Genomic DNA, 10,846 nt, shown 5'->3' with positions numbered 1-10,846 from the left:
GGCAGGGGCATGTTTTGTTTGTACTGAAATAATTGGGGGTTTTTAACCAGTCTTTATTCCATTCTCAAGCATAATGTATTATGAAATGTTGGGGATAAAGCATACTGTTAAGGCATTTTGTTTTCCCTGTAAGAGACAAAAGAGACGTACAAATGGAATTTGTGATTGTGTTATATTAGGGGAAATTCATGCCTTTGATATCTGTAATATAATGGTAATTTTGTCTACCTAATCAGTTTTATCTGTCTGCCCCATCTAATCTCATCAAACTTTGTATTTATCCCTTGCTTATCATCAGAATAGTGCAAGTGATTACAAAATCCATCAAGTAGTTTAATCACTGATTTTTTTTCCTTTCTATTCCCAAGTAAACATGTGTAAAAAGGAGACTGGGAGATGGGTAGAAGACTGATAAAAAAGTTTACTTGAGGAAGGGTGGATTTCATTTAGCCCTGAAAGTTACATTTTGATCTCCTGAGGAACTTTCTAAAATCAATATACCAGCCCATGAGAAAGCTCTTCCTCCAAACTGTATGTACTTTACTATCGTGGCTGACAATTCAGTAACTCCTGCAAATATTGATGGCCCCAGACTTGAAAATATGGGATGAACAGGTGGCTTGAGACAGACCTGTTTATACCCCAAAAGCCTGTGTATGCATTTTTCCTGTGCTGATATTTTCCCCTATGGGTTTCCATTTAGTACCGTGTACTGGTTTTATTTTATGTTCTCGCTGATCAACATCAACACTCTGATCTAGATCCCCAGTTAGAGAGCAGCTATTGGCCGGTCCCCAATATAGCAACACTCAAAGGTAAGTCAACCCGCAGAGTTTTGACTAGACCTGTGATATGGAAATACTGTGTTTGATTTTTATTTAGCGCCCTCATTAATTTTTCCTGTTGCTGCTCCTTTAAAGTGAGGATCTTGGCGAATTTCCCAAAGTCTTTTCCTCTGCCATTGTGTGTGAAACTGAAATTAAAAATGACAAGCCAGGCACGCAGTTAGTGCTAGCTGCAGTCCTGAGCAAAGAGACGGGGAAAAGGGTCTGTGAAGGCAAATCATTGCCCGTGCATGAAGGAGAGGCAATGGCAGGTGGTTCTCTCGTACATTCAAATACCCTCGAACATCAATAAAGAGACATGTTACTGGAAAAGAGCGAGCTTCCCAGCTGCCCCACTGCTCAGAGCTGCCATCCCAAATGGCTGCCTGAGGATCCTATATACAAAATAGGACCTGCCGCTTGTGCAGCCCTTGCTACACAGCATCTTGCTGGCCACCAACCTGTCAAGGAGTCTGTTCTTTGTTGGCCAGTCCAATGGTCCTGTAGTGTCCACAAAGCCTGATTTAGGAGGGTGCAAGAAACCGTGCCAAAAGCGTTTGCTGCTTTTGTTAAGGGAAAGATGGCAAGCCCTGAGCAACCTGGTCTGACTTTGAAGTTTACTCTGCTCTGAGAGGGTTTTTGGACTAGGTGACATCCAAGGTCCCTTCTGACCCAGGTTATTCTGTTTCTCTGCTGGTGGAAACCACCTGGCTGACTGACCACCTTCAGTCTTAAGACTTTAACAAGCAGTCAGATTTTTCAGTGTGATTCATGGGCAGTTTCAGAATTCTGTTAATTTGGAGGTGCTTAAACTGGTTATCTAAAGGGAACCATTTGTCCAGTGCTTCAGAGCGTACTGGGTTTTGAACTGCAATTTCCACTGTTCAGTGGGTTTGGTTTTTTTCCATTATCCCCATTTTCTTCAAAAATGAGGACCACTTTAATAAAACTCAGCTTTGCCAGTGCACACACAACCTCTAGATGCACAGTCCTTTTCATTAGTTCGTTATTCAGATTAAGTGGGCTTTGAGGTCCACCAGAGTCTTGCGTCCTGCAGTGCCGTGTTTCTCGCTCTGTCCATGCCCAGTATGCTCTTGCCAATGGAGGGGAAAGACGGGGGGGAGAGGAAGAGTGTGTCTTCCTGGAAAGTAACAGCCCAGCTGGGAGATCTAATTTTAGGTTCACGAGACCCGGCACCTTGTCAGTGTCCTTTCACGTTGCTGATAATGCTGTTTTGGCACCGAGCAATCACTGTGTGAGGAATGCAGTTGGCGAGTGGAACTGGTGTGGGGGGGTTAACATTTGTCACGGTTATCAGCGTAGCTGAACCACTGACCCCTGTTGGCTGACCCCTTCGTGCCTACACCTCTGTGGATAAAACCACCTAATTACCCCCCCTCATTAGTTCAGGGCACAGCTCTAAAAGGTTGCCCACACTCTTCTATTATGTGTCACTGAATATGGTGTGTCTGTAACTTTTCCCTTCAACACCTTGTGACTAGAGGTGACATGACCACAACATACATGACCACAAACAGCCTTCTGGGGGAAAAAAAAAAAAAAAAAAAGTTGTGTTTACTGCTCTGAGCAAGAGAAAGCAGAGCAAAATAAAGGGGGGCTTTAAAATAACAATCCCTTCATTTGCCGTTCTTGCAATATTCAGTTCTACTTCACCCCAACCTCATGAACCTTGGAGACCAGATTTGGCAGGTTCCATGGAAGCTTTCGATGCCTTCTGGCTTCGAAGGAACTCTGAAACACTTAGCTCGAGTTTTTCCTCTGGGTTTTAGCTCCTTGCTGAAAAATGAAAGTCACACCTCTTCCTCACTGACAGGCTACTTAGCTGAACTCCACAAGGTGTTTGAAAGAAAAATGTCAAATCAAAAGGCACCCAGATTGGGGTTTTTTTTTTAAGGATCGCAACACATATGGATATTTAATGTCTTTGAAGCTATTGTCTCCTATGTGCTGTAGTACAGACAAGACCCTTGCATTCATACAGCAGGATGTTTTTCCAGCAGTAAAACAGAGTATACTTAAATACACATTTTTGCAAAGATGCTCCTAATCTACTACAAAAGTCTTAGCTTTGCTGCCCCTGGAGAGAGTTCAAAACTGAGTTTTAACTATGGTGGTGAGGTGCTGAAGCTCTTCAATCCACAGGCAAACCACGAGACTGAAAAGTGGGTTCTCTTAGGTTGCTGTTCAAGAGCAGTAGAAAAAACATTTTTCCTGCCATTTTGAACATGAGTTTCCTGTCTCTGGAGTTATTACGCAGAGGTTGTAGCAGTGTGTGTTTCTGAAGAGCCTCCTGTGTTCCAGCTCAGCGCAGAGTTCATCTCTGTGAGAAGTCTCTGCTGGGCTGCTCTGCTTCTGAGGCTACTGGAGCGGGTTGGCATGGAGAAACTAGAGCTGGCCCTGTGCAGACTGATTAATTTTACCTGCAGCTGAAGGCTCTGTTTGCAGCTTTCTACGTGGTGTTTTCTCACACTTTCTCTGAATTGGCATTTTAAAAGTTAGAGAAACTACTCTGCAAGTATCTTTCAGCCTTGGAAATAAAACTTGAAAAAAGACGGGTGCTCAGCATATGTTCTTCCACAGTATGGTCACGAAAAGCTCCTTTTATAGCTTTGGCATCATTTGTTTGTCCTCTGACAGCAGTCAAGGGTTTTAGTTCAGAGCAGGGCCCTGTTGTACTGCTCTGTAGCCCTGGACTTAAAGCTTTTGCATTTTGCTAGCTTTAGCATATGATACATTGACCAAATTATGAAGAACATCACTAAAAGTGAGGCACAACAGGGTTCATTATTTGTTCCGAAAGGGGTCTTGCAAATCTCTAACAAATCCATCTGCACTCTTAAAATTACTTTAAAGAGTGCTGAACTCAAATCATTTGTAGGTGGTTTATATTTGCCGCCAGATTATTTCCAGTGGGGACTTGGGAAGCAATGTTTGCAATTGTGAAGCTTCAAAATTTGAGATCTAGCATCAGTGCAGTTATGACACCACTCTCTTTTTTAATAGTTGTTTATTGTTTAGCTGGCCTTTACACTTACAAAGGTTGGGAGTGTCAAGTGGAAAAATTACATATTTTGAGACATTTCTAAACAGGAACGTATATTCTGTACCTTTGGGTCGACTTTTTGGCTCATCTAATATTTTGATAGGTGATGCGGAAAATTACGAGGAAAAATGGGTGGTTGAATGTTTATCTTCCTGTGAAAATACAATGATTGATATAGATCCTGTGTAGATGTGTGGGAATCTGTTAATGTACATTTTTGCTTAGCTGTACTTGAGAGGAAAAAAAAAGCAAAGTCCTGCAACAGTTAGTTCTGCTTGTTGATTTCAGGTTACCGCATGAGATTAGGATCTAGCACAGACAAAAAGGATTCAGGTCGCCTTCATGTTGATTTTGCTCAGGCAAGAGATGACTTTTATGAATGGGAATGCAAACAAAGAATGCTGGCCAGAGAAGAACGCCACAGACGCAAAATGGAAGAAGACAGACTGCGCCCTCCTTCTCCTCCGGCAATAATGCATTATTCTGAACACGAAGCTGCTTTGCTGGCTGAAAAATTGAAAGGTAAGCAGCGTTTGATACTTTTCAGTGTATTATTCCTCAAGAGCAAGAGCCATCCAGAAGTCAGAGCAGGGGAGCTGATTTCTCGCCGATGTATTTAATTATGTGCCCTGTTAGATTTCCCCTCTTCCTCTGCCATTTCTATGCCAATGGTAATCATACTCACCCACCTGCTAGAAATGTACGACGGCTGTCCATCTACCTGTGCTTTAACAGCTAAAACACAATCTTCAGAATACTATGGTGGGTTTTTTTTTTTTCTGTTCAGTTGCTGTCATCATCTGCCTTGGAAATGCTCTCATAATAAGACAACCGGTTAAAAACATCTTTCCTATTGAAGGCCTGATTCTTAAAATGTCTTTATTCCTTAACTGACATGTTACTACACTACGTGCATGTGACTGTCCCAATTCCTGGCATTTAAATTGCCCTCATGAGCTGCATTCTAACCTGTCCCTCAGATGCAGTGGTACAACTTATCTCTGACACACACCATCCATTCTTTCATTCCCTCTTTAGGGTTAGAATTACTTGTGCAAGATAGCGTCTTGTTTTGGTATGTGCTTGTTTGCTCGTTTGTTTTTTTCTAGGTACACTTAGTGAGTTAATTTTTTTCAAGGGTGCAGCTCAGGGGTTCCTGTCTTTAATAGGTAACATAGAAAGTAAAAAGCCAAGAAACAAAATTATTCATGGTAAAGAAATTGTAAAGAAGATCAAACAAACAACTGCTCACACCCCTTAGAGTTGTATTTGTTTTCATTAAGTGTTTAGCAATTGTGTTTGGCATTCTTTCCCCACGTGGTGGCCAAGCATGTTACTTAACTGTGTGCCAGGTCACAAGAAACTGTGAGTCTTGACACTGTTTCAGAATTATCCAGATTAGATTTAGGTTATCTATCTGTCAACACGTGGGCCTCTGTTCTAACTATGAAACGTGTTTGGGAAGCTGAAGAAAGACAGTGCAAAGTGTTACATCCTTGGAGCATGGAGCAGAGATGCACCCTACTGTCTCTTTGAGTACTGCATTGGTTGCTGTTAGTTGTCACTGTTACCTCTCACCACATACACTCCTCTGTTAAATAATTCATTAAGTAACTGGGAGATTGGTAAAATAAAGTAGATGTATTGGTAGACCAGGAGAAAAGGAGGAAAGAGGCCCAAATATAAAAATTTTTAATTCTTTCCTAGCTTTTAGTCCAGCTCCTCTAGAGGTTATACAATACAATACAATACAATGCAACACAACACAATACAAAGATTTAGATTCATCTATTCCCAGAATCTGCTTTCAGTTGAATATTTTAGGAGATAATCTCTTAAAGGGAAGTTTTTCTTTATGTAGTAAGGCCTAGGGGTTTCCTGAACTAAGCCAGAAAATTCAAGAAGTCTGGACAATTTCTTCCGTATGGCTAGCCACCGCTTGGGGCAACCGAATGTGAGTTTTTGCAAGATGTTTAAGATGTCTATATTTAGAAGTGTTTTTCTTTTCATTCTAGGAGGTTTCCATACTTAATTAAAACTTATTCCAAGCGTTTAGATCTTTGGTTCTCCTGAGGGACATTTGACCAGAGCTTGGCATATATGCACAAATTTAATATAGAAATATTCTGAGCATGATACAGACCAACACCATGTACATGACTATTTTTCCGGAAATAAACTTTCAGAAATATATGAAATTAAATAACAAATTAAGAAACCAAAATGCTAAGCTTATTTTTTTTATTAGTTGAAAAAATCATTAAAATCCAGCAAAAGAACATATTGCAATTTTTAAAACTTTGCTAATTAGCCATTGCCTTCTAGCAAGATTAACGGCTAGGATCTGTATAGATTGTAGGGGAAAGAGAATGCAAAGAAGTGGCCTCTCTTCTCACTGGTCATGAATTGTCTCCTGTACTAGGTACTCTAGAAAGCAGAGGCGGTATTCAGTCATTATACTGGTCTGCTTTACCTTTTTTATAGCATCATAGCCAGTATCTATAAGGCAGCAGGGTAGAACATTATGGCCTCCTTCAGGCAATGCGGATTCACAACATGAGCCCTTTGTGACATCCTACAAGCAGAACTGAAGCAACACTAAAGAAACTTCTTCAACTCTGGCAAAGGGCAGTTCATATCATCTTACATTCACAAATTTAGTGAAGCTTACACAAGATATGTACACACACACATACATATATACCTATATATAACACTTGGGGTCAAAATCTCAGGTCTCTGGATATCACCAGATTCGCATTGCTGCAAAAGCCTGGACAATTCATCCTAAAGAAAAGGGGTATAGAAATATATCTGGTCTTGGCAGGATTTACCTGGAAAGACTGGGTTTTGAGCAGATGCTTTGCAGTTGTTTTCTAAAGGAAAGTCATGACCTCCCCATGGTACCCACTTCAAAGGACTCCTGAGCTCTGCTGCCAGCTCATGAGACAGAGCTGCAGGTGCCCAGCGTGGGGGTTTCAGCTCCTGCAGCGCCTCCAGAACTTCACTGAGAAACACTAGCTGAAAAGCAAGCCAAAATAGCTAAACATCTGTCATCCCAAGATACTGCTTTGCAATCACAGATGTAGACAACTTGGTCTGAATCCAAGCAACTTTTGTTGTCGAAATAACCTTGGAAATTCCTGACAGCAAGGAAGTCTGACGGTGAGCAGAGATGAACTAGACTCATCAGCCAGTTCCCTGTTGTGGTCTAGATATTTATTGAGTCTATAACAGAGGTGACAATATCTTTTTTCACCTTCTGCAAACTGCAGCATAAGACTTAGAGAAATCATTGGTTTTGTGTACCAGACTTGGCTGGAATCTCTTACCCCACTGTTGTCAGCATATTCCTATTCCTATCCTGTGCTGAGGTCACCTGGTACAGCAGTAACTGCTGTAGAGGAGTGTGGGTGAGAGAGTAAAGAGGGATCTTCTGTGCCAGTTGGAAACAAAAGTTCATTTTAAAATTTCAGCCAGGTAGTCTCTACTGGTATTTCCATCTTCATTGGAAAAAAAAAAACCCTGGTTTCTCAAAATGCACTGCCCAGTGACTCTGCATGAGACCTTCCATACCTCCAAAAGCATGAGGGTTTATGACTTGCTCTCCATGGACTATCACAAATCCCTTCATATCTGCAAAGAACTTGGTTTGAACACTTGATTTATGCAGAAATAAGGGAAACCCATCAAACTGTGGAACCACGCAATTTTTCACCACTTTCCATTTTGGACTGTGGCAGACTGTTTTATGGGTATTTTCCTTTTCCTTTGCCTTTGCCTTTTGTCTTTTTCTCCTTTTTCCTTTTTTTTTCTCCATAAAGGTCTTTAGGGTCTTGCAAATTAAATCCTTCAAAACTTTTTCCTTTCTGGCAGTGTGGATATTTTTTTCTGCACCTTCCCTGTTGTTAGCCAAGAGTGTATTCACTTTTCTTTTCTCTAAGTGTTTGTGATGTTGTTCCTCTCCCTATGCACCTATTGTGCTTTGCTAGTGCCGCTTTTCACTATGTGTCAGTGGCATATTGCCAGTATCTTGGGTGTAGGTCTCATGGATTTGAGCCTGTAGCTCTAAAAATATGGGCCTACACTACTAACTCATTGATTAAACATTTTTTGAGCTGCTCAACATTGGTAATTTGCTAGTGATGTTCTCTGCTGGTCACAGCCAGAGCCAAGAGGAGGAGAAGCCAAGGAGATGATAGTTCATAAAAGAGGAGATTTCCTGCATTGGAAAGATGACTTGTCGCAAAATATTTTATTTAAATTTGTTTCATGCACTCCCGTGAGAAGAGTCCCACTCTTCATGAGTCCAGCATGTAGAAGGCAGAAGAGACCTGAGCCTGGATTATCGGAATGAAACGAGCTGCAGCGTTCAAACTAGATGGGTAATAGGGGGAAGAACATGAGCTCCTTCTCATACCAGGGTTATTCTGATCAGCTTTATGTTTGTAGCACACATTTTATGTTGCAAGCTGGTTGGGAAAAAAAAAAAAAACAAAACAGTATTTAATTTTGCATGACAAGTCATTTTTGGTTGGTTGGTTGTTTTTTTTGACCTTCCAAACCACTAAAGTAGATTTGAAGAGAAAAAGCAAAATAAGAAATAGGCACCATTTGTTAAAAATGGTAAAACAAAATTTCACTTTTTCAAAACGTACTCTTCAAATCTACTTTTTGATCCAAATATTCCAAAATTTGTCACAACATTTCAAATAGTTTCATCAAACCATTCTGATTGCCACGGAATAAGATAACAGCTAAGCATAACTCAGGTTAATGAAACTTCTGGCCTCCTGTCTGACATCTTTCTGCCTTAGGTAGAAATCTGTGTTTCCTTGAGGAAATATCACAATAAATTCATGTTAATTCTGGAAAACCAGGGTCTTTTACAATGAAGTGTAGATATGAATTGACTCCTTAAATAGCCTTTGGGAATACTCCCTGAGTTCTTGTTCTGGCAAAACCAGCAGAATATTGTGTCTTCCGCTATTACATTACAAAAACATGACCTTCTTGTCTTCTGGTTCATTGCAGCATTCTGTTTGGTGTGTGTCTTTGAGATTTTAATTCCTCAGTATTAAATCAGATGCGTTATTACTGCACAGTGAGATGTGCCGCTAGATATTTAGGATCAAATTTGCATACTCTGACATCTGTTTTCCTGGGTGGTTTATAAACAGTTGAGTAATGTGGTGCCCAGGACACCACACAACTGGAGATGGGCTGAACCTTTTATCCTTAAGTGGAACACTGCTCTGTCAGGTGCATTGAAACAAAACATTTTAATCCGTGTGCTTATGACATTTGCGTTTCAAAGCAGAATTTCTAACATAGTGGTATTCTTAATTCAAGCATATCTGTACCTAATGGTGTCATCTTCAGAAATCACTTCTTGCAAATAAGCTCCTTTAAAATACTACATCTGTCTTGTTTGCTGCAGATAGTTAAATGGTTCCACCATCTAACACAGACATCTATTCATATCTGATTATCTGTTTTTTAAATATTTTGAGGCAGAGACATAAATATCTGCAAGTTATGTACAATACCCTGGAATTTACCTCCCTTTTAAATACAGTGTTTCTTTATGAGCACGGGAAAGTTATTCATGTGGTTTTCTATTTAAAAAAAAAAAAATAATTTGAAAAATTGAGAAGCTGCTTCTTTGCCACGCACTGTATTATCCCCTGAAGAGAGAACAGATTGGAAATTTAAATAAATAGATGGAGTTACAGTAGAATGAACTAACCGGGGATGCATCTTGTGCAAGATTCAGGTAACATCAAGCCTGACAATCTCAACCCCTGCACATCGTTTGAAATCTAAACAACATTTAATTGCTCGGGAAATAGGATATTTCACTGAGAAGAAAACCACGCTGCTTTCATGATGACTCTGCACTTGAGAGCCAGACTTGCGGAGCACTGCAGGAGCGGTGCGGTTATCCAGAGAGGCGAGTCTCACGACAAAAGGATCGAATTCAGTGCAGGGCTACGTCAGAAGGGGAGGCAAAGCTGAGATCCTCCGAACAAATCCAATGAACGCCAGGTTTAATTGCTGCCGAAAGACTCCAGACCTTTTTTTAGCACCATCTTTTTTTATTAGTAGCATATAGGGACAGAGCCCTACAACAGACATGTTTCGGCGCTTCGGCGTCAAATCTGTTCGCTCACCCTTCCCGTTTTTAGATCATCGTTTTCTCCTTCCTTCTTCCATATGCTGCTGACATCTGCTGTGACACAATACATCTGGCTCCCAGAGCCTGGCACAGGGGCTGTGAGCCGGCGCGGTGCGAGGGCACTTTTCTCTGCTGGCAGAGGTGGGTTCAGCTATTGGCAGCCTGGTAACCCAATTCCCTGGGCACCTCCCTCCGAGAGCCTGCAAGAAGTGCCTTCACTGCTAAGTGTATTGCTAAAAGTGTCCTCCTTCACCCAATCTTTATTGTATCAATGCAAATTTATAAGGTTTTAATATCAACCCACTTGATTAAATGTACCGCACTGCCAAATGACTCAAGTTAATTACTAAGAACTGGCAAATTGCGGCACGTCGATCTGAAAGTTTGTGGTGTGATTTTGAGAAATAGGGAGGAAACTCAATACCCTCATAATTACTTTTTATTGGAAGTAATGGCATCAGCAGGAGAAGAGAATGGATTTCTCTGTCTCACATGAAACACCCACCTCTGGAAGAATTTTGTGTGATCTAATTTGGAAGAAAGAGTTTGATGATACAGGGGGGAGAAGGTACCTTTTAAGATATCTTTTAGTAAACTTGTATGCATATTTTTATCAAATCTAGTTTCAGCTAGTCATTTATTACATAACTGGAAAAGTTTCTTGGTTATAGCATAAAGTTAAGGCTATTTAAGAAATAGTAAGGTGGATATTAATCATTCTTTAAAAGAACCCTTTGGCAGTAAGAATTTATGTTCCCTGATTCTCACTTATTATGCAGT

The 10,846-nt window shown here is 40.6% G+C and overlaps 1 protein-coding gene across 1 annotated transcript in view; it reads left to right on the top strand.

Annotated features, from left to right (window-relative positions):
- ENOX1 (ecto-NOX disulfide-thiol exchanger 1) overlaps positions 1-10,846 on the top strand; it is a 142,824-nt gene that overhangs the window by 41,183 nt on the left and 90,795 nt on the right. Inside the window, exon 5 of the mRNA XM_074149048.1 lies at positions 4,177-4,410. Coding sequence (XP_074005149.1) covers positions 4,177-4,410 — 234 coding nt within the window. The remainder of the gene's footprint in view (positions 1-4,176; positions 4,411-10,846) is intronic.

The sequence above is a fragment of the Numenius arquata genome, chromosome 1, assembly GCF_964106895.1.
Source record: "Numenius arquata chromosome 1, bNumArq3.hap1.1, whole genome shotgun sequence".
Classification (NCBI taxonomy): Eukaryota; Metazoa; Chordata; class Aves; order Charadriiformes; family Scolopacidae; genus Numenius; species Numenius arquata.
This window is presented reverse-complemented; position numbering and strand designations above follow the sequence as displayed.